The 25411-nt window shown below is 39.0% G+C and overlaps 1 protein-coding gene across 1 annotated transcript in view; it reads right to left on the bottom strand.

Moving 5' to 3' along the window:
* LOC135223782 (rap guanine nucleotide exchange factor 1-like) overlaps positions 1–24097 on the bottom strand; it is a 297008-nt gene extending 272911 nt beyond the window's left edge. Inside the window, exon 1 of the mRNA XM_064262571.1 lies at positions 23908–24097. Within this exon, the coding sequence (XP_064118641.1) occupies positions 23908–23932 (25 nt within the window). The 5' untranslated portion in view covers positions 23933–24097. The remainder of the gene's footprint in view (positions 1–23907) is intronic.
* Between the last annotated feature and the right edge of the window lie 1314 nt (positions 24098–25411).

Raw genomic sequence — 25411 nt, 5'->3', positions numbered from 1 at the left:
ACTGTGTAGCACTGGGACCTATGAGGTCACTCAGCGCTAGAAATTAAATTGAGAGTAGGTAGGTTTGCAAGGTCTAGCAGGAGGTAAACCGTCGCAGCTGCACCAAGAAATATTGTTAGGAGAGGATGGATAGTCCTAGCAAGATGGAACAAAGAGAATATGAACGGAGGTACAATAAAAGGAATGAAAGGGGTTGCAGCTAGGGGCCGAGGGGACGCTGCGAAGAACCTTTAGTAATGCCTAGGCCTAGGGTATACCCCATGAGGTGTACTGACGGCACTACCAATTTGAGATCAGACACTATAGTTCATTCATAGACTTTCTATGTGAGAACACTTAAGACTACATAGCTGCTTGACATTGCGTCATTAAGAAAAAGAGATGAGGCCCAACTTTATAGATCTTTAAAAATTTTATTATGTACCTCTTCGTGATTGCAAGTTGCACGATTGAGCTGTCACCTTATACACCTCTCTCTCTCTCTCTCTGAGTGGCATCCATTTAACGGGCGTATTATAAGAAAACGTGAGGCCTTATTTTCAGGGCCGATCTCTCTCTCTCTCTCTCTCTCTCTCTCTCTCTCTCTCTCTCTCTCTCTCTCAGCAGTATCCATTTAATGAAATAAACATAAGCTAAGTTCCATAGAAGTATACTTGACCACATTTCAAGAGATGATATTTATTGCGCGACTCAACAGAAACTGCCCAAAGCGCCCCGTCCGTGGGTATTCCCTTAAAACCATAACAACGCAAGTGATTTCACATTCCAAATACCCCGGAGGATTTCCAAAACCAACGCAATCAACTGTGGCCCCTCGATAATGGAAAACATCTTAAGAGCTACGGGAAGTCGGACGAACCGGCTCCGAGACGAACCGGCTCCGAGGACGAACCGGCTCCGAGGATCGTTCTTGGAAAAAGTTGCGAGTGGCAGAATAGAATTAAACGTAGAATTAAGCCAAACAAAGACCAAGCACTGGGACCTATGAAGTCACTCAGCGCTTAGACGGAATTTGACATTAAAATGTTTGAAAGATGTAACTAGACGAAAACCTCAAAGCAGTTGCACTATGTTTGTTTGTTTGTATGGTGCTTTTACGTTGCATGGAACCAGTGGTTATTCAGCAACGGGACCAACGGTTTTACGGGACTTCCGAACCACGTCGAGAGTGAACTTCTGTCACCAGAAATACACATCTCTCACCCCTCAGTGGAACGCCCGAGAATCGAACTCGCGGTCAACAATGTGGCAGACCAACGCCATACCGACCACGCCACCGAGGCATTCCAGTTGCACTATGAATCAATTTTTAGGAGAGGGTGGAAAGTAAGATGGATAAAAAGAAAATATGAAAGGAGGTACAGTAAAAGGAACGAAAGGGGTTGCAGCTAGGGGCCGACGGCACGCTGCAAAGAACTTTCAGTAATGCCTACAGTGCACCGTATGAGGTGCACTGACAGCGCAACCCGCATACGGGGCAAGTCGCAGAACGTAATTTACACGAAAAGAACTTGTACAGCGGATAAACTGGAGGGGCGAACGTTTATTTACGTCTCTGCTCCGAAAACATTCGAAAAAAAGGCGACCGCATGATAAAAAAGTCACTACCGATGACAAAAAATAAAAAAATAAAATAAAAAAAATAAAAAGGCAAGATATCAGAAATGAAAAAATAAATAAACCGATAACGTACGCTCATCAACATCGCATCCTGAACATTTTCTCTCTCTCTCTCTCTCTCTCTCTTAGTAGATAACTCAGATACACAAACACAGATAAATAAACTTCGTTTATTTAAAATCTCTCTCTCTCTCTCTCTCAGACACAAACTAAAAACTGGTGCTATCTGTCATTCTACAAACCCGGTCGGCATAAATGATAAGCGCACATATCTAATAATAATAATAATAATAATAATAATAATAATAATAATAATAATAATGATAACATCCTTCATTTCAGCTCAGGGCCATATATATGGCATATATACAAAGTATGAACTATACAACAAACACGATCTACATACACGAGACAAAAAGATAAAAATTATAACCGGAAATACACACACACACACACACACACACACTTGCCGAAGACGTAGCAAAAATATACAAACAACCGTTGAAGTGTTGACAACGAGTAATTAATTACGCGCCTTTCCAACTGAGGAGATTCCTTATCTGAGCGAGCGTTTGACGTAAAAAAAAAAATAAATAATCAATAATAATCTGTCACACCATCAATTACGTTCATTTGCATCAGATTCCACACCGAGACCCCTGCTGCATTCGAGACGTGGATATCATTATGGGCTGTGTGCTTTTACAGGCCAAAGGGAATGCTTTCGTGGACCTTCAAAGAGACGTATTAATGCAAAACACTTACTGTCGACAGTATTCAGTGCGCTCGTTTGTATATTTTTGCTACGTCTTCAGCAAGTGTATGTGTGTGTGGTGTGTTGTTGTTGTTGTAGTAAAAGCGAATAATAATAATAATAATAATAATAATAATAATATATTATAATATATATTATTATTATTATTATTATTATTATTATTATTATTATTATTATTATTATTATTATTATCATTGTAGTTTTCTTCACCATTTCAGTGATAACTTATGAGATTTTACGAATAATAATAATAATAATAATAATAATAATAATAATAATAATAATAATAATAATAATAATAATTATTAATAATATTATAATTATTAATAATATTAATTATTTATTATTCGTAAAAATCTTATAACATACGAGTCACTAAAATGGTAAAGAAAACTGCAATGCTGTCAGTGTACACACACACACACACATATATATATAATATATATATATACTTATTTTTAAGCAAGCACTACTGATGCCAACGGCAATTCTATAACTCGCAAAATCTGACGTAACAGGATACGGAGTAAATCATATTACACCCAGTTATTAAATCACTCAAACATCCTGACACTTAAGCCACTGTTTGTCATTGCATTTCGCTTGTAAGTGGTTATTAAAACAAATCATTACGAAGTCTACAAGATAACTACCGCAGGTTTAAACCCTCTGAAAGAAATTGTGAATTGCGTAGAGGAATATTCCGTAAACCAGCCTGTAGGATATTAAAAGTAAGTTAGGCAAATGAACGCAACTGAGCCCAATTGAAATATGAAGCAATCCCTAATCCTGGAAAGAGGAAGGGGTTGGAACCAACTTTTGGAACACTCTTGCACAAGTGCAGACTATAAACATTCATATGGCACCAAAAACAATCTTCTTCAGCTGTCAATGCACAGGAGGCGAAGGAAGATCGAGAAAAGCCTCATTATATGGCAGGAGCTAAAGTGGCATCACCAAAAGAGACTATGACTAAATTGCCAAAATTCCATTCAAGCTAAACGTCAATAATTGACCTCAATTTAATGCATGCTTTTACTGCAAGTAATTATGATACCAAACTGCAAGTAATTCTGATACCAAACTGTAAGGATTTCTGGTTCCAAAATGTAAGCAATTCTGATACCAACCTGTAAGGATTTCTGATTCCAAACTATAAGCAATTCTGATATCATACTGTATGCACTTCTGATACCAAACTGCAAGCAATTCTGAAACTAACCTATAAGCAATTCTGATATATACCAAATTGTAAACAAGTTTGATATCAAATTGTAAGAATTTCTGATTCTACACTGTAAGCAATTCTGATGCCAAACTGTAGGCAATTCTAACACCAAACTGCAAGCAGTTATGAAACCAAACTGTACACAATTCTGATACCAAATTGTAAACAATTTTGATATCAAACTGTAAGAATTTCTGATACTAAACTGTAAGCAATTCTGATACCAAACTGTACCCCATACTGATACCAAATCGTACACAATTCTGATACCAAACTGTTAGCATTTCTGATACCAAACTGTACATAATTCTGATATCAAACTGTAAGCAATTCTGATACCAAACTGTACCCAATCCTGATACCAAACTGTACACAATTCTGATACCAAACTGTAAGCATTTCGGATTCCAAACTGTAAGCAATTCTGATACCAAACTGCAAGCAATTATGAAACCAAACTGTAAGCAATTCTGATGCCAAATTGTAAACAATTTTGATATCAAACTGTAAGAATTTCTGATACTCAACTGTAAGCAATTCTGATACCAAACTGTATGGATTTCTGATTCCAAACTATTATGGATTTCTGATTCCAAACAATAAGCATTTCTGATACCAAACTGTAAGTAATTCTGATATCAAACTGTAAGTAATTCTGATACCAAGCTGTAAGCATTTCCTGTTCCAAACTATAAGCAATTCTGATACCAAACTGTATGGATTTCTGATTCCAAACTAAGGATTTCTGATACCAAACTATAAGCAATTCTGATACCAAACTGTAAGCATTTCTGATTCCAAACTGTACACAATTCTGATACCAAACTGGAAGCAATTATGAAACCATACTGTATGCAATTACGATACCAAACTACAAGAAACTCTAATACCAAACTGGAAGCAATTTTAATACCATATTGTAAACAATTTTTACATCAAACTGTTAGAATTTCTGATACTAAACTGTAAGCAATTCTGATGCCAAACTGTACCCAATCCTGAAAACTGTAAGCAATTCTGATGCCAAACTGTACCCAATCCTGAAAACTGTAAGCAATTCTGATGAAAAACTGTACCCAATCCTGATACTACATTGCACACAATTCTGATACCAAACTGTACATAATCCTGATACCAAATCGTACACAGTTCTGATACCAAATTGTGCACAATTCTGATACCAAACCGTACACAATTCTAATACCAAACTGTACACAATTCCAATACCAAATTGTACACAATTCTGATACCAAACTGTAAGCAATTCTAATTCTGATACCACAAAGACACCTACTGCAAGCCTTTCCTACAAGAAAATGGGAAACTACAGACGTCTACTGCAGGCGTTTATACTACAAGCACCTGCAAAACCGAAGTTGCTCGCAGCTAAATATAGACACCGTATCAGTACAATCGTAGGTATCAAATTGCGAGTGAGGAAATCGCGCCGACCTGGAGGAAATTACACAGACAACCACCGTCGTTCCTGCGTCATTGTATATGTATGTATACAAAAAATATTAATTAAAATAATAAAATACTATTTCCGAAACTGCTGAAGAGGTCGTAGGCTAGCTTCTACTTAACTGCTCCTCATATTTTACCATCTTCTAAATCTAGCAGTTTACTTGCTAGAATTGATATTTTTAAGTGACAAATTTGGCGTCTGACACGAAAAAAAAAACGAAAAATACTATTCTTCAAAATAGCACATAAAACTAAATCACCAAACCAATATAAAGAAAAAATAAAACTCCACTTGAAAATGGAATCCTATTTCAAACTCTGAAAATAACAGTATGACGTTACTAAACCGTACTACAAATCGTATATATATTCTTTTACCACACATAAATGGAAAAAAGTTTGCCTGTCCAGACCCAGGTCCCATGATGCGAACAGAGAGAGAGAGAGAGAGAGAGAGAGAGAGAGAGAGAGAGAGAGAGAGAGAGAGAGAGAGTTTTAAACATATCAATCGCTCTCCGACCAGAATGCAACAACCCAACATCACCGATTCGGATATAGCAGCCGCGCCAGACGTACCATAATCGAATGACTGACTAACGAACATTCCTCGTGACGCAAATCGTTCACATTATAAACCTGTGGTAAATATTTGCAATGGGTTCCTAGGGGAACTCCCGATAAGACTTTTATCGGACTTCGATCTCTACCTTAAAAAGAAAACATTTAACTAGCGTTTGGAATCTACTACCAACTTGTCAACACAACATTGCGCAAATTAGAACTTTAACATAAAACAGTTAGGCAGACGCACAAATAAAAAGACATAATAATAATAATAAATCTTACAGATATGTAAATAAAACATGCAGGAGGAAGAAAGTCGTGATTTTTATTCAACATGGAGCAAGGAAAAAAAGATATCTCTATTTAACAAGGAGGAGAAAGACGGGAAGTGAATTCTATTTAACACAAAAGAGGAAGAAAGTCGTGAAATTTATTTAACATGGAGCAGGAAGAAAAAAAAGTGAATTCTATTTAACGTGGAGAAAGACGGGAAATTAATTCTACTTAACACGAAGGAAGAAACAAGTAAATTCTATTTAATGTGAATTCTATTTAACATAGGGGAGGAAGAAAAGGAGCGAATCCTACTTAACACTAAGAAAGAAAGCAGTACATTCTATTCAACACAGATGAGAAGGAAATGGCTGAATTCTTTGCAACACGGGGTACTAAGACGAAATGTGTGAATTCTATTTCACACAGGCGAGGAAAAAATGGGGTGAATTCTACTTAACATAGAAAAAGGAAGACGCAAATTCTATTTAACACAGAGGAGGAGGAAATGGCTAATATCTTTTTAACGATTTTAGGTAAATTTCTCGAATGCAATTTCCCGAAAGTCAAATTCTCGAACTCAATTGCTCGAAAAATAATTTCTCGAACTATCATTTTCTCGAATCCCATATTTCTCGAAAACTGATATCTATTTTGTCGAGAAAATTGAATGGAAAAATTTTCATGTATTTCAAGAAAAAATATATCCTTTTGGGTTTACAAACACAAATGTTAAAAATTTATTGAAAATGAAGGAATGAAAAAAATACAAAGGTTATAATTTTATTGTATGTATAAAAATATTATCATTCAGAATGAAATACAGTATTAAAATTTAATCAATCAAAATGAAATGTTGTATGCTACACTTCGTAGATATTCTTCGACAGGCCTCTCTTCGTCATAATTTATTACAATGGTTTGTAACCTTTTTGCACAGTCACGATACTTTTTGCGCACAGGAATACCAACACCTCCCAAATATTGTTCAATTCGTAGCTCCTGTAGACTTTGTTCTCGTTGTAATCCTTGTATAAATTTCCAGATGGATGGATGACAAGCACTTAATTGCTGTTCGAAACCGTAATGCCAGCCCTCGACTGCATTGTTCGTCTTGGGCATTTCTTCCTTGACATAATCAAAACAGTTCCATAATTCATGTTTAAAGAAAGGAGCACGTCTACGGTTATTTCTATGCGGCCGCCCGATCCATGTATCTTCAAAAGAGTCAACCACACTTTGAATTTCAACGGGAAAAACTTCATTTTCAATTAAATATTCAACTGTTTCTTCGACCTTGAAAACTGGTACAAATGCTAACGCAGATAACAGGCGAACCTGAATAGCAAATTCAGCATCGGTGTCGTACCGTAATTTGAAGCCTTTTTCTTGAATGTTGCGATAAATGGATTTACAAAAATGAATAAAAACAGCCGCGGCATTTTGTCCTTGGAAATTCATGCTCTATAGCTCTAATCATGGCCAATTCAAAGTCTATCATTACTGCGGCTGGCTCAAATGTTGGGATTTTTTCTTTTCGATTGTGTTCGAGAAATTTATGCTTGGAATGCTAATAGCCTCTTTATAAATTGGTCTTTGGCGCTTATGGGATACTTTCGATTGTGTTCGAGAAATTTACTTGTTTGTTTTCGAGTAATTGACATTCGAGAAAAAGATAGTTCGAGAAATTATTTTTCGGTCAGTTGAATTCGAGAAATTTACCTTCGCGCAATTGATTTCGAGAAATTTGCCTGACACCCTTTTGAACATGGGGAAAGACGGAATGCGTGAATTCTATTTCACACATGAGAGGAGGAAAAGGAGTGAATTCTATTTAACACAAAAGAGGAAGAAAGAAGTAAATTCTACTTAACACAGAGGAAGAAGAAATGGCCGAATTCTTTAATATGGGGAAAGACGAAATGCGTGAATTCTATTTACCACACGTGTTAGAGAGGCGGGAGTGAATTCTATTTAACGAAGGGAAAGGTGGAAGGAAGTAAATACCATTCAACACGCAGAAGGAATGACAGGAAGGAATTCCAATTAACACGGGAAGGAGGGCAAGAGTGAATTCTATTTAACATGGGAGAGGAAAAGACGTTCACGATTTGACACGAAAGTGGCATTTTTATCCGATGCCAGAGAATGGCGCAGAGAGAGAGAGAGAGAGAGAGAGAGAGAGAGAAGAGAGAGAGAGAGAGAGAGAGAGAGATCCAACTTCACGTATCTTGGTAACAACAGTTCACTTTTAAGGACCTTTCATTTCTTGCTTATTAAGTGTTCTTAGCTTTCACTCTTTTGCGAAACAACGAAAATAACCTCCAGTTTTATCTGTTTGTTAATCTATTAATTTATTTCTTTTCGTTTTTTAATAGGTGAGATCTCTTACTTCTTCCTAATGAACACCCTATTCTTTGGAAGCTTGAATTTCATGTCAGTGGCCCCTGTGGGGTTGTTCCATATGAACAGGTTTTATCTTCTGAATACAACAACAACAAACAACAACAACAACAACAATAATAATAATAATAATAATAATAATAATAATAATAATAATAATAATGGTTGCAGGTCACAATAATATCGCATGTAAGTATAAGGTCTTTAATGGATAATAAAAGCTTTCGAACCTTGTACTTGGTTCGTCTCAGTCAAGATGAACCTAGTACAAGTTCGAAAGCTTTTGTTATCCATTAAAGACCTTATACTCACATACGATATTATTGTGGACCTGCAACCATTGTCATCGTTTTCGACACGGAACATTATACCCAATAATAATAATAATAATAATAATAATAATAATATTGAAAATAATGGCAGAATTCACAGAATTGATTTTGTACAATATTCTTTCAATTCTCCTTATGATTTTCTTTCTGGCAACGCTGGTATTATAAAGCAGCTGTACCAATGTTCATCGTGCTGTAGGGTCGTCAACGGAAAAATTTCGGGCGGCTGGTGTTATCAAAAGCAAAACCTGGTTATCAGGGACGGCTAGGCTGGGGTCGTCAACAGGTATACAGGTGGGTTTCGTAGATCGGGAACAGGCCGTAGTCGTCAGGGGTCTATCCGTATTTCTTGTTATTTCTTCTTTTCTGGTTTTCAAGGCGTCTACATGTTTCGGCCACCTCGTTTTGGCCATCTTCGGGACGGGATCGCTGAGTGCAATGGTCTGTGTCAGATGTATTCACGCTATTTATTGCATTCGGTTGGCTTGAAGAAACGGGTACCTCACTTTTCATTGGGCAATACCTGTGACGTCACGAGCGATGTCATCAGGGGGCCCGTTGCTGGTTGGCTGTCCTCTTCGTGGGCGGAGCCTCATCCTTATTGGTGATGGTGGAGGTCCCCTCGAAGGGCGTGCTACCAGGTCGTCCTCAGGCGAGAGCTTGAGCTGCGATCACCCTCAGGGTTACTAGGGACGTCCTCAGGATGAGAGCTAATGCTTCTATCATCCTCAGGATCCCTCTGGTGCGGATGTCGTTGTGGGGCGGTGTCTGCTGCTCTCCTGACGGCGGTGGGGAGGAGGAAGGTCTCCTGTGTGATGTTTAAACTGGGCTTCTCCCTCCCGATGTGCAGCGCTTCTAAGATTCGCAAACGACGTAGATCGGGTGCCTGGTCGATAACCTCGAAGTTACCGACGATGTCGCTGCGTCGGATTCTTTTATTATGGGCAGTCCTTGCATGATTAAATACCGCTCCTTCCGCGCGTGACAGGAGATCCTCTTGGAGAGGCGCATTGACGTCATCCCGATGTAAGTTCCGAGGCATCCTCGGATTGGGCACGTGTATCTGTAAATGACGTTCGTCCTCTTCAAGGGTCCTGCAAACGGTGCGGGGTTATTTTTCATAATAAGACTGCATGTTTTTTTACTTGTATAAAATATGATCAAGTTGATCTGCTTGTTGGTGTCGGTCGGAGAAACGTGATTCCTGATTATTTCCCCGTAGGGCTGCCTCGTCTTCTTTATACCGCCGATGGAAGGTGCCCTTGTAGAAAAAATTAATTTTCTGCTGGTGGGGGTCTGGGCGGGGGTCCTGTAGGTACCATTCTTCCATGCTCTTCCTGAAGACGTTCTGGATGCTTCGGTTGGTGTGTCCGTTGTTTACTAGGACCGTGGCTGCACGTTCCATCTCCATATGGGTGTCCTGCCCCATGTTGAACAATGGAAAGAGCTCTCCTGACGTAGGCGCTGATGGTGGTGTCCTTATAGCGTTCAGGGCATTCACTCTCGCCGTTCAGACACATTCCCAGGTTCGTGGGCTTCGTGTAAACCCGTGTAGCGAACGCACCCTCCTTCTGTTCAACCAGGACGTCCAGGAGGGGAAGACGGGCCATCACGGCTATATTTCGATGGTAAATCGTAAACGGCTGTGGTGTGGAAGGCTGGGACGTTATTTCCTCGATCTCCTCCCTCGTTTCCTGCTTGGATGAAAGTGTCATCTATATATCTTACGTATATAGATGGCTTCCTAATGCTCCTAAAGACACGCTCCTCCACCATGCCCATGTAAAAGTTCGCAAACAGGACCCCGAGGGGGGATCCCATCGCTACACCATCGATTTGAAAGTACATATGGCCATGGTGGTTAATGAAGGGAGCCTTCTTGGTGCATATTTCCAGCAGAGAGCGAAGGGCGTGTTCGGGGATATTCAGCGGGTCGTGGATGGGTCAAGGGGTCTCTGTAGAACACGTTCAAGGATCATTTCGATGGTTTCATCTACAGGAACGTTAGTAAACCAAACAGCGACTCTACATCCATCGATGCAATACTGCTCCAGGGGGCGCGGATCTTAAGGTTTGCAGAAACTCCGCAGAACGACTTCAAACTATGTGTGCTGGGGATGTAGATGAGAATAGTATTTAGTTGTTTAGCAAGGTGGTATGTGGGTGCTGGTATTTGGCTAATGATAGGTCTTAAAGGGTTTCCATGTTATGAGTTTTTCACATTACCGTAGATGTACCCGAGGTTGTAATCTCCAGAAAATACTAGAGAGGTGTAAGGCGTTAGTGGCTGCGTTGACAGTTTCTATGATTCTATTGGCTTCGCGTTTAATGTCGTCTACGGGGTTCTAGTAATACGTCGAAACTTAGTGGTATCGGCGAGGATCTCGTCGATTTTTTGTCTATATTCGGTAGTCTTGATAAGTACTAGGGCTGCGGTCTTGTCGGCTCTCCTGACGGTGATGTCTTCGTTTTCTCTCAAGCTTTTTAGCAGCATCCCGCAGACACAGACCATTGCACTCAGCGATCCCGTCCCGAAGATGGCCAAACGAGGTGGCCGAAACATGTAGACGCCTTGAAAACCAGAAAAGAAGAAATAACAAGAAATACCGGATAGACCCCTGACGACTACGGCCTGTTCCCGATCTACGAAACCCACCTGTTATTCCTGTTGACGACCCCAGCCTTCCGCCCTGATAACCAGTTTTGCTTTTGATAACACCAGCCCGCCCGAAATTTCCGTTGACGACCTACAGCACGATGAAACATTGGACAGCTGCTTTATAATACCGCCAGCGTGCCAGAAAGAAAATCATAAGGAAGGAATTGAAAGAATATTGTACAAAATCAATTCTGTGAATTCTGCCATTATTTTCAATAAAAAAAACTTGTTTGAAAAGAAGGTCTGTTTCCAGCGTACACACAATATCCGGCATGCAGACCCTACAAACGCAACAGCACCCCGGCATGCGAAGCTTTAGGAGGAGCCGCCTGCAGCAAGAACTAGAATCCAAAGAACAGAGAAAGCCACGCTCATAAATGAAAGGGCGCAACTCTTCGTAAAATGGGATGAAATTCGCGGTATGAATCCTGTAGCAGCCCCCTCGGATGCCGGGGATAATAATGATGGCACTAGCAGCAACGCCCTCCCAACACCAGTGCAGTACCATCAAGACATCGTCGACTGCCTGAAACGTATGGAGGAGAAAGATGCCCTGAAGAAACAGAAGACCATTACAAGAAAACTAATTAACCTTAATGGAGGTAAAATACGCCTGCCGCAAGAACATGACAAATATATTACTTGACCACCTACACCCCATCCCCTGAAGAGAGGACATACTCAAGAAAGGCCGAAATTGCCACTTCATCTCTCGCCCCCGTCCCCTTAATAAAAGGATGGAGATAGAATATCTTACGGAGCGATAATGAAACAAGAAAAGCCTTGGGAATGTACACACCACCGACGCCCTTCAACCTCTCCTCTTAGCAGAAGCCCTTACAGACCGAGGAAACTTATAAAAGTGACATCGTCGATCGCCGTCTGCGGGATGCTGCTAAAAGCTTGAGAGAAAACGAAGAACTCACCGTCAGGAGAGCCGACAAGACCGCAGCCCTAGTACTTATCAGACTACCGAATATAGACAAAAAATCGACGAGATCCTCGCCGATACCACTAAGTTTCGACGTATTACTAAGAACCCCGTAGACGACATTAAACGCGAAGCCAATAGAATCATAGAAACTGTCAACGCAGCCACTAACGCCTTACACTCTAGTATTTCTGGAGATTACAACCTCGGTACATCTACGGTAATGTGAAAACTCATAAACATGGAAACCCTTTAAGACCTATCATTAGCCAAATACCAGCACCCACATACCACCTTGCTAAACAACTAAATACTATTCTCACCCCCTACATCCCCAGCACACATAGTTTGAAGTCGTCGTGCGGAGTTTCTGCAAACCTTAAGATCCGCGCCCCCTGGAGGCAGTATTGCATCGATGGATGTAGAGTCGCTGTTTACTAACGTTTCCTGTAGATGAAACCACGAAATGATCCTTGAACGTGTCTACAGAGACCATCCACCGACCCGCTGAATATCCCCGAACACGCCCTTCGCTCTCTGCTGGAAATATGCCACCAAGAAGGCTCCCTTCATTAACCACCATGGCCATATGTACTTACAAATCGATGGTGTAGCGATGGATCCCCCCTCGGGGTCCTGTTTGCGAACTTTTACATGGGCATGGTGAGGAGCGTGTCTTTAGGAGGCATTAGAAGCCATCTTATATACGTAAGATATATAGATGACACTTTCATCAAGCAGGAACGAGGGAGGAGATCGAGAAATACGTCAAGCCTTCCACACCAACAGCCGTTTACGATTTACCATCGAATATAGCCGTGATGGCCGTCTTCCCTTCCTGGACGTCCTGGTTGAACAGAAGGAGGGTGCGTTCGCTACCACGGGTTTACACGAAGCCCAACGAACCTGGGAATGTGTCTGAACGGCGAGAGTGAATGCCCTGAACGCTATAAGGACCACCATCAGCGCCTACGTCAGGAGAGCTCTTTCCATTGTTCAACATGGGCAGACCACCCATAAGATGGAACGTGCAGCCCAGGTCCTAGTAAACAACGGACACACCAACCGAAGCATCCAGAACGTCTTCAGGAAGAGCATGGAAGAATGGTACCTACAGGAACCCCGCCCAGACCCCCAGCAGAAAATTAATTTTTTCTACAAAGGGCACCTTCCATCGGCGGTATAAAGAAGACGAGCGAGCCCTACGGGAAATAATCAGGAATCACGTTTCTCCGACCGACACCAACAAGCAGATCAACTTGATCATATTTTATACAAGTAAAAAAACATGCAGTCTTATTATGAAAAATAACCCCGCACCGTTGCAGGATCCCTTGAAGAGGACGAACGTCATTTACAGATACACGTGCCCAATCCGAGGATGCCTCGGAACTTACATCGGATGACGTCAATGCGCCTCTCCAAGAGGATCTCCTGTCACGCGCAGGAAGGAGCGGTATTTAATCATGCAAGGACTGCCCATAATAAAAGAATCCGACGCAGCGACATCGTCGGTAACTTCGAGGTTATCGACCAGGCACCCGATCTACGTCGTTGCGAATCTTAGAAGCGCTGCACATCGGGAGGGAGAAGCCCAGTTTAAACATCACACAGGAGACCTTCCTCCTCCCCACCGCCGTCAGGAGAGCAGCAGACACCGCCCCACAACGACCATCGCACCAGAGGGATCCTGAGGATGATAGAAGCATTAGCTCTCATCCTGAGGACGTCCCTAGTAACCCTGAGGGGTGATCGCAGCTCAAGCTCTCGCCCTGAGGACGACCTGGTAGCACGCCCTTCGAGGGGACCTCCACCATCACCAATAAGGATGAGGCTCCGCCCACGAAGAGGACAGCCAACAGCAACGGGCCCCCTGATGACATCGCTCGTGACGTCACAGTATTGCCCAATGAAAAGAGGTACCCGTTTCTTCAAGCCAACCGAATGCAATAATAGCGTGAATACATCTGACACAGACCATTGCACTCAGCGATCCCGTCCCGAAGATGGCCAAACGAGGTGGCCGAAACATGTAGACGCCTTGAAAACCAGAAAAGAAGAAATAACAAGAAAATACCGGATAGACCCCTGACGACTACGCCTGTTCCCGATCTACGAAACCCACCTGTATACCTGTTGACGACCCCAGCCTGTCCACCCTGATAACCAGTTTGCTTTTGATTAACACCAGCCCGCCCGAAATTTCCGTTGACGACCTACAGCACGATGAACATTGGACAGCTGCTTTATAATACCAGCGTGCCAGAAAGAAAAATCATAAGGAGAATTGAAAGAATATTGTACAAAATCAATTCTGTGAATTCTGCCATTATTTTCAATCAAAACTTGTTTGAAAGAAGGTCTGTTTCCAGCGTACAATAATAATAATAATAATAATAAAATAATAATAATAATAATAACAAACTGGACCTAGGCCACTCTATCCTGCATAAACGTACAAATAAAAAGTAAATAAACTTGTATATCATTTAAAAAAGAATAACATCTCTCGTGTCCTGGTTAAATATCCATTTAACAACCGATCTCCATGTTGACAATATATATACATATACATACACACACAGACACATATACTATATATATATATATATATACATATATATATATATATATATATATATATATATATATATATATATATATAATCTTCTTAGCTTAGTCCCCGTTTCTGGATAGGTCGCCAATCTGGATGAAATAAACTAAATAAATAAAAATAAAAAGCCACTAAAACTGGATTTGCATGAACACACTCCCATGCTTTAGTCGTAAAAGTCTTCCTCGGGCCATGAAAAGATTGGAAAAGTATAAATCCGTATTAACGTCAGGATTGGAGTCGAGGGAATAGCAACAAAATTTAACGTGATGTTCAAAGTTCTGTCGGAATTTTTATACAAATCCGTTTATAATAAACTACTGAATTTGGCAGTGTTGTTGCTAATAGCCCCACGCTTTATAGATTATGACACCATTTAAGTAGTGTCAATGGTTCTTATGTAAAACACACACACACACACACACAAACACACACACTCACACATATATGTATATATAATATATATATATATATATATATATACATGATATAAATATATACATACATAAAATATAGTATATATATATATATATATATATAATGTGTGTGTGTGTATAGTAGAGTTACAAGGATTAGGATGTCTCAAAGACTTATTAGTCCATCCGAGGAGACATCAGGTGCACACTTATCTCTAGGGTTTGTTTCAATTCATTCTCAGTGTTCTAATGAGAGAGAGAGAGAGAGAGAGATTAGGAACATAAATTCGGGAATTTTCCAGTGAATTTACAAGGCTAAAGCTGTACCCTAATGCCTTGGTCTTTCAGTCCAGACAAAAATAATAGCCTAGATTAAACGCTCATGCGGTGAACACAACGCAATACAGCATGTGGCAACTCAACATAGAGTCACAGCCTTTTCAAAGCTAAACTTCCTGGAATGTTAGCTAGGTATTAACGAAAATATTAATATAAAAACATTTATCCAAAATACACACTTCAAGTTCTTACAGCGCCGGCCAGACACCAATGGTCAAGGACGAGACACGTGGAAAGGAAACAAATGTAAGAAAACTGTCTTTTCTTGTTATATGTAAAAACATTCATTAAGGATCAAGACAAGATTTTCTTTAAATAACTCAACGCAAGAAAACTGACTTTTCTTGTCATATGTAAACTTATTCGTCGAGGATCAAGCCAAGATCTTCGTGATATAACTCAACGCTTGTTCTAGCATTCGCTGAATCTGCTTTATTTCTCTTTTGTAAATGAAGACAAAAGCAAACAGAATAATTGAATTTATTTCAGAGAACAGAGTATCTTAAACTTACAGGAATTGATGGAAGACGCACTTGCATTCTCAGTATTATGATTACATTGTTTAATTCTGATACATACTACTTACAAACATACTACATACATACATGTGTATATATATATATATATATATATATATATATATATATATATATTATATATATATATATATATATATATATATATATATATATATATAGATATATATAGAGAGAGAGAGAGGAAGAGAGAGAGAAAATATGAAGAGAGAGAGAGAGAGAGTAGAGAAGAAGAGAGAAGAGAAAAAAAAAAACAAATCAAAGCAATCACGCACTGAACAAAATTGTTTTTTTTTCTTTCTGGGTAAATCACGGTTAATACCCATTTACAGTACTCAACAGAAAAAAAATATACCCAGTAGTACAAGAAGTCATTGGTTACGCAAAGAAAACACTACTTACACCCAACTAAACACACACACACACACACACACAAACGCTCGCACACTTGAACCATCTAAAAATAGAGCCACCTGGTGACACCAGGTGTTACCGGCAGATCAAAAGCCCATTTGATTCTAATTCAAGTCTGGATGAACAAAAAAATATACATGACGCAATATAAAAAAAAATAATAAAACTGAGTGGTGAAAATTAATAATACAATCGACGTGAAAAATTAAATTGGACCACCTTTGTTGTGGGATATCAGACACAACATTTCTTTTGAGGATTAATTAACTGGCCATCCGGTCTGGCACACCTGAACGGGTCCTGCTCATTAAGATATATATACATGTAAATACTTAATATTCGTTGTTTGTTGATGTGCAAAATCGTACCCCTATTCTTAATAGGGATTAAGGTCATGCACAAACGGTTCCTCCTTAAAGGTTATGAAGGAGGGCGAAGCTTATTCGTGAAGGTTATGAAGGACAAAGGTTATTAGCAGAGTTTTATGAAGGACAAATCTTATTAGCGAAGTTTATGAAGGTCAAAGCTTAATAGTGCAGTTTATGAAGAGCAAATCGTATTAGTGATTGTTATGAATGACAAATCTTACTTGTGAAGGTTATGAAGGACAAATATTATAAGCGAAGCTTATGAAGGACAAAGCTTATTCGTGGTGGTTATGAAGGACAAAGCTTATTAGTGAAGGTTATGAAGAACAAATATTAGCAAGGTTAATGAAGGACAAATCTTATTAGCGAAGTTTATGAAGGACAAAGCTTACTTGTGAAGGCTATGAAGGACAAACCTCATTAGCGAAGTTCATGAAGGACAAAACTTACCAGTGAAGGTCATGAAGGACAAAACTTGCTAGTTAATGTTATGAAGGACAAAACATGCTAGTAAATTATATGAAGGACGAAACTAACTAGTGAAGGTTATGAGGGACAAAACTTATCAGTGAAGGTCATGAAGAACAAAACTTATCAGTGAAGGTCATGAAGAACAAAACTTATCAGTGAAGGTCATGAAGAACAAAACTAACTAGTGAAGGTCATGAAGAACAAAACTTATCAGTGAAGGTCATGAAGAACAAAACTTATCAGTGAAGGTCATGAAGAACAAAACTAACTAGTGAAGGTCATGAAGTGTGACAAACCCGAGCCCTTTCCAATGAACGATTCATTCAACATCAAGGTTGGCTATTATTTGTTAATGAACTCACTAGCACCGACGAAAATAAAAATAAATAAATAAAACATTACATTTATGATATTCATCGTCACAATATAAATTGTGACTGCTAATATTTAGGCCGAAAAAGGACCCCCCCTTTTTTTTTTTACAAGACCATAAATAAATACAGGAATTCTCAAACTGTAAGTTTACCCAGCCGCCCTAGGAGAAGACTTGCATTATAATTTTATAGCTTTAAAAATCACACAAGAAAAATACGTGAACGCTGTAAACATTTGTAATTGCACTTGTCAAATTACGATTGGTCAGTATTTACGTAAATACTGCATGAACACTGTAAGACACTTGTAATTAGACTAAAGTAAAAATGTCATCGCTCTGTATTTACATGAACAATAATTTTAAACACTCTAAATATAAAAAAGTATCATTCGCGTGGAAGTCCGTGTTAGAGGCCGCAGCTGCTGCTGCTGTTGCTAGGCCAAGAATTATTTGCAAAAAAATATGAAAACGCCAACTCATGTCAACACCAACTGTAGCTTTATGTTATGAAATCCGGTTATTCGCATTTGGATGGATCCATCAACCGTATCCATTACGCGCGCAAGGTCCTCGGTTATTCTGTGGATCTTGCATTGGCAGAGATTTAACAGCATATTCGAAAGTCGAATGGTTTCAGTTTATTTACATTATATACTGTCTGGGAGAGGCTTTTTCATGCTGGTGTTTATCACTCAACCTCACCTAACGTACCTTAATATACAAGCATCCAAGGAAACACCAAGTAAACACGGCCGATATCGGCCTAACAATTACCAAGACTGGTTGTCTAGCCAACTATAGTAGATTCACACCAACCGTGCATTTGACGTCTAGGCCAATGAAATTTTTCAGTTTCCCCAAGACCTCAGTGAAAATTCCCCCAGATTCAACTAAAATCCTCCAGATTGTAATAAAACTAACATTTAGTTAAATGAAGTATATTTTAATCAAGTTTACATATTAATAGTTAATCCAAGTGTTATTCCTGCTCTTCTTTTGCCTCTAAATTCATAACAAAAATAAAATTTAGTTAATGAAGTACATTTTAATCTAGTTTAGGCTTACATATCAATGGCTAATCCAAGTGCTATTCCTGCTCTTCTTCTGCCTCTAAATTCATTACTAATTATTTTTCTTTCATACGTTTAATGTACTTGGCACTTGTCATTCTCTTTTCTACATCACTAATAAATGCCTTTCTTGGTTCCCAATTAGTGCAGTCTGAATTGTTTTTTGTGATTGATTGTTTGGCCAAAATTCTATCAGCTACTGTTTGTGCTTTTAATGAATTAGTGTTCCTAGTTTTAATGTTGTTCATTTGGGAAAATATGCGCTATAACGCAACGACACGGAGGGAATGTGGTAAAACCCGACGAAGATATGGCATAAATTCAGAAATTAGTGCAAATTTGGAATTGCCCATGCCATTTTTGATGGAACGTAAAATATACCAGTATTGTGGTATGTTGTCACTTGCGATAGGTAACTCTTTAGCTGTGAGCCGATAACTTCTCCACTGATCGTCAAGGTTATTCACTTGAGCTGGTGGTGCTAAATTAGGGAAATTGCTTCCAATCCTAGTTATTGATGACGGCGAAAGACTTACGTTTGGTGCAATAGCTGGATCAAGAATATTTAGCTTGGCAATTAATTAAACTGTCTTCATCAAATGGAAATCGCTTCCAGTCGGAACTTCCGACTGCCTTCATTTCCTAAATAGTATGTACCATTCTTCGTTGAGAATTTTATATTGAAATGATTTAGCATCCATTTCAAAACTGTACGCTATCTCTTAAAAATAACGTAATTTAAGCGATATATTCATCTTATTGCTTAATTCCCCCAGATTATCAACAATTTTTGCCAAATTCCTCCATTCCCCCAGACGATCCCCATTTCCCCAAGATCTGGGGGAATTCCCCCAGGTTTGGCAGCTCTGTTTCCAGCCCTGTGACTGGCTTATCAACAGCCAATCAGGAGCGTCGTAAGGGACTGGCTAGACATCAAATGCGCGGGTGATGTGAATCTACTATAGTATTCAACAAACGCCAACCACCCTCAAAACGTAGTCAACCGACGGCTACCTACTTTTTTCAGTTGCCTGAAGCGGTGGATTGATTACACGTGAACAACCTTCGGATTTTCAGCCATCATCCACATCCAAGCGATGACCAGAAAGCAGGATGAATGTATGAGGATGACATGTAAGCCTAATCTCCCATACTCATCGTTAAGATTTTTCAAATATTACTGCTCAAATGCAACCTCTAAACCAGGGGTTCCCAAACTGCGGGTTTGGGGGTCATGAGCCTTTTTTATCTGGGGGCCATGGAAGATCCAAGATTTTGTTTTTATTTGTTTGTTTGTAAGGTGATTTTACGTAGCATGGAACCAGTGGTTACTCAGCAACGGGACCAACGGCTTTACGTGACTTCCGAACCACGTCGAGAGAAAACTTCTATTACCAGAAATACACATCTCTAACCCCTCAGTGAAATGCCCGAGAATCGAACTCGCGGCCACCGAGGTGACAGGCCAAGACCATGCCGATTACGCCACTGAGGCGCTGATCCAAAATTTTGAGGAACTGTTTTATGATATTTAGGGATTTTTGTGCCCTTAGTCACGCAGACCCGCGTATCGATTCGATTGTATCAAAAAAGCGAGTACCTCCCTCTAATCAAGATACATGATTAAATCAGTCCTTGTTAATAAGCATTAATAAGCATTTTTGCTTGTTGTTATTGCTCTCTTTCTCTCTCTCTCTCTCTGCTGAGATTAACCTTTAATTTAATGTTTAAAATGTATCAGCGCTACTGGAAATGAGTCCATTTTCAGAAGGCTTATAAAGGTGGGGGTTATGGTAGGTTTGGTACTACTGACAGGGATCACGTACTGGAAAAGTTTGGGAACCACTGCTCTAAACAGTCACTATCAAAATAACACAGGAAGATTATCCCGTCGAGAGCATGGATACATTAAGAGAAATTATAAAAAAAAATTTAGTTTATTATTATTCTCTCATTCTCATTCTCCCCCTCCCCCCACTCCCTACATCTCCACGGATATGATGGCAAGAGGTCGCTCTGAGGAAGAAATCGTGAAAAAAACGAGAGAGAGAGAGAGAGAGAGAGAGAGAGAGAGAGAGAGAGAGAGAGAGAGAACAAACTTTTCTTCCTGCCATTATCAAAAAGAAAACTAGGCCATCACCGGCTCCAGTAAGCTGAATTTCAAACTACACTAAAAATGAAATAAAGTGCAGTGACAAAAACTACTGTCCATCAATGTCTTTCCGGAAAATAGTGAACTAAAAGCTTTAGAGTCGAAGCGAGACACTTACGAATGTTCTACCTACGCAGCATTTGTACGTACCAAACATTACTCAAATGTACAGGTGCACCGAATGATATGTAGTATACGATGATTTGAAAATTATGCAAAACGACAAAAAATCATGAAATTACTTTTCAGTACCGAACGCTGAGTACGTAATTACTCCCAACATATAATACGCTTAACACATTCACACGCACATTTATACTTCAAGCCCTGAAGAAGTTAGAATCTTAGGGCTTCAATTCATCAATCTTAGAAACTTGAATTACAGGAGCATTCCTGTACTTTTAAAGTACGTATATGACTAATATACGCTGTTAAGCCTAGCATTTACACACATCTCAATCCCATAACAAATAAAATAAAATTATGTGCCTCAACAGCTTTACCATGAAGATGGATCTGGGTCTCTGCTTAGGATAGTATTAGATTAGGCCTAGGCGTGCCACAATATGTTGGCATGGCCTATTGCTCCTTGGTCAGCCTGCGCTGTGATGTCGTAGCCATCCTGATTTCCTCTTTTCAGATCTTGACTCGAAAACCATAAGCCTAAAAATCAAACTAGTTCGCTGTGTTTGCATTAAGTAAGAGGTACGGGATCCAATATGACCAAAAATTTATTTCTACATATCTTACACTATCCTTCAATCTGAGATGAGCATTACACAAGTGGGAATTAAATGCTTAACCCGGGCAGCATCTATTACCTAAAGGTTTGCGTCATTCAGCTACAGTACCAACTAACTAAGAGGGAATACAAATCTAACCAAATCACCAAAAGTTATACAAACAAGGAATTGATCCATAATGCTCTACACCGCCTAATGGTGGCTACTTTGATGAAATTAAGCTTGGACAAAAGATGCAATGTATACCCGCTCTTATCGTGTTTTGGTTGTAATTGGTTATACCTTTTAATCAACAGAAAATATATAAATATAACTAGTCTAGAATCAGCAGTCAATATATATTTCTGTATTATTATTATAATGACAAATGTTCCCTCTCATGGGGGACTGTTTTTTATTTCCTACCAGCAAGAAAATTTAGGTTTTCAAATTACTGTTCCCCTAACTTATTATCCAATAAAAATAAAAGATCTTAATTTTCTGCATCATTACATTCTGTATTAGGCCCCTTAAAAAAATATATATTAAAAAATAGTAAGAAATATGAATAGCAAAAATTTGCGCTGTCAGGTTATTTGAATTTTATGCCAAAACCTTCAGGTACAGTAGCCTACCCACTGCCATAACACACTGCCTTAAATTTAAGTCATTTTTTCCAATTCAACTTCTTTATTTATGATGGCTGTAACCAATGACTGATATGTTGTTAAGGAAATGCTTTTTGTCCTGCAATGGAGGCAAAGGCCACCAATTGAAAATATGAAATTAATAAAAAAAAAAAAAACTGCTCTTAACATTTTACTTTATCATACTTGATCAAAAACTGAATTCTTTCATAATGATTGAACTATCTTAAATAAATGCTGATCAAAATTAGGCTAAGAAAAGGATGCACATATGAAGCATTTGAAGTATGTATATTGTATTTTCCAATATGACTTGAGAAAACATTAATATCCTGATTTTAAACTATGGATACTGAGTATGTAAAACTCACACACACACACACACACACACACACACACACACATATATATAATATATATATTATATATATATATATATATATATATATATATATATATATCATTGTGAAGATATTGTTCGAATTCAAGTGCCAGACAGGATGAGAATAGTTGTATGACCAAAACTGTGTTGGATTCAAAACTAATGGACTAAGTGAGATACTAAACAGTATGCTTTTATATACTTTTATATAATGGTAGGCACTAGGTAATTGTATTTTAATAAATATATATTAATACACATATTTGTACAAAATGCATGTAAATATATTTACTAGATACATATAAATATACATTATATATATACATATCTATATACAATATAATATATAATTACATGATTATATATATATACATATATATATATATATAATATATATATATATATGTATGTATGTATGTGTGTTACCCATACCGGACAAATTAGGTTTATGAACATGAGAACACAAGACCTCTTAGCTTATAGGTACGTCAAAATGTTGATCTAGTATTACAGCGTAGCAAACGAACGTCAGAACGTTTACAGGCCGAGTGAAAACGTTATACGTAATGCAAGTTAATCTTGTACATCCATTCTGCGTTTATTCCTGAACTGTCACGAATGGAGTTCAGCGTCTATTTCCGGGGTGTTTATGAATGAGGTAAGCATGTTTACAACTCCTGAACGTAAGGAAGCAAACCTGCGGCTAATTTAAAATTACCTATAACACAGACGCTTCAATTATACATTTATCAATACCCGTCAGTGTTTCGAATTCGATCAGCTCAAAAAAATCGTATATTTTAATTTGAACAACATAGGCCTCTATATGGGGGTTTGTCTCTAGTATTAAGCGATTGGCAAAGGTCCATCCCTTACGATTTAGCTCCTAAGATTCGACTCAAGTCGACACTACTTCCTTTCTTTAAATTACTCTTCCTCGCATGTACACCGACTATCCAAAGTAACCTCATATCAGGTTTCTCGAGTGATCAACCGTGTTTATTATCCCTGTAATAGTGTTATCTGCTGCAAGATATTAGCGCTCTAATTATGTTAAACATCCGCCGTTGTTATCAGCTGGGTTCTCCAGACAGTGAGGTACAAACAAGGGAAACAGACACAACCAGACCGAATCCCTCGACACTTACCTTCTTTCTCGCTTTTCCCGGACATCCTGTCCTTCGTTGGTGGCTTCGTTGTCCTCTAATATCTCAAAATCACCTGTGATTTACGTTCCCATTCTGGTGGTTTTCCAAGAATACAGAATAAAGACACGAAATAAGAGAGCAACCGCTATTCCTAGTTCGTCATGTTTTGGATTGATTGGACACTGCCCGCCATCTGTTGGCCAAGGAAGGAACTACCACCACCCCTCTTCCCTAGCCCGCCCTCTTTTATCATCGTTTTATTTCTAAATATAAATCTCAGCTTGTTTCTTCCTTTCTTCTTAAATGCGTGAGTTGAACTGTTTATTGCTAAGCGATACCCTTGATCTCTTAGGAAACCATTTCAACTGGGAGCGGACTTCTCCATCAAATAAAACTGCAGCGTGCCCATTAGGCTATTAAAGATAACTGAGACATTACGCAGTTAATGGTGTAGTTTACATATTGTCTTCGTTTAGGAGGGAAACCAAAGGAGTGAGAGACGCTAAATTATTTAATGTGAAAATTGCTTTGCTGATTCAAGTCTTTGTTTGCCTCCAGTAAACCGACTGGGCAAATTCTCTTCTATAAAGAAAAAAGAAAAACGACCTTTTCTGGTGACATTTAGTAAACCAGAATCAGTCTAGGGAATGGAACGAGAAAAAGATAAAGAAATGTCTTGGAAGCTGCCTTTACTCATTCATTAAGAGTAAAGAGCAAGAAAGCGAGAGAGAGAGAGAGATCTGACGTTGTCGCTAGAGAGTGGGCGTGGTCACAACATCTCGCTCAACAATAAACACAAGCCAAGAGGACGTCGCAACACTAGACCCAAGTCGAGACCCAAGTATGTTTGCCCCATTTAGCGGGCAGCTTAAGCGTTAAAACAGACAGGGGCTGGGTTTGCAAAGGGTCCACTTCGCCATTGCAAATAGTTTGAATGACCTGATGGATTATTTAGGCTCGACTGAGCCTCCGGACAGGCATTGATATGCTTGTGTCTTTGTCCTTTTGATGTTATTTTAGATGCAATATTGATACATTTCGTTGCATAATGTGCTTGGCGAAAGAGAGAGAGAGAGAGAGAGAATTGCTAGTCTCAGGATTTGTCCATGAGAGGGAAGGTCGAGCAACGAGTGTCTGGGGGTCAGTAATTATATGAAGGTGACTTTTTACTCAGCGCCTTTAATATCTCACTTCACGTATTATCAATTTACACATTACAAAAACAAAAGAAACACTTGACATTCTTTATCAATGTGCAGAGAGCTACTGAATCGTCATAAAAATTCCCAGCGAATCGAAGGTGATTCAGGTTTATATCTCCTGAGGGGGCTTTGCTATTGATCTGCAGCCGCTAACGAGAGTGTACCGTAATAACGTTAAACGTAAAACGCTTGTTTGTTTCTCGGTATTGATTGGCAATGCCGCATTGTGCGTTTGAGTTCTGTAGTATATTCATAGATCGCTTTATTCCACCAAAATTTGAAGCATTAGGGAGCATTTTTAA

Source organism: Macrobrachium nipponense, chromosome 10, assembly GCF_015104395.2.
Source record: "Macrobrachium nipponense isolate FS-2020 chromosome 10, ASM1510439v2, whole genome shotgun sequence".
Lineage (NCBI taxonomy): Eukaryota > Metazoa > Arthropoda > Malacostraca > Decapoda > Palaemonidae > Macrobrachium > Macrobrachium nipponense.
The sequence above is the reverse complement of the archived record's forward strand: the minus strand, read 5'-3'. Positions and strand labels throughout refer to the sequence as shown.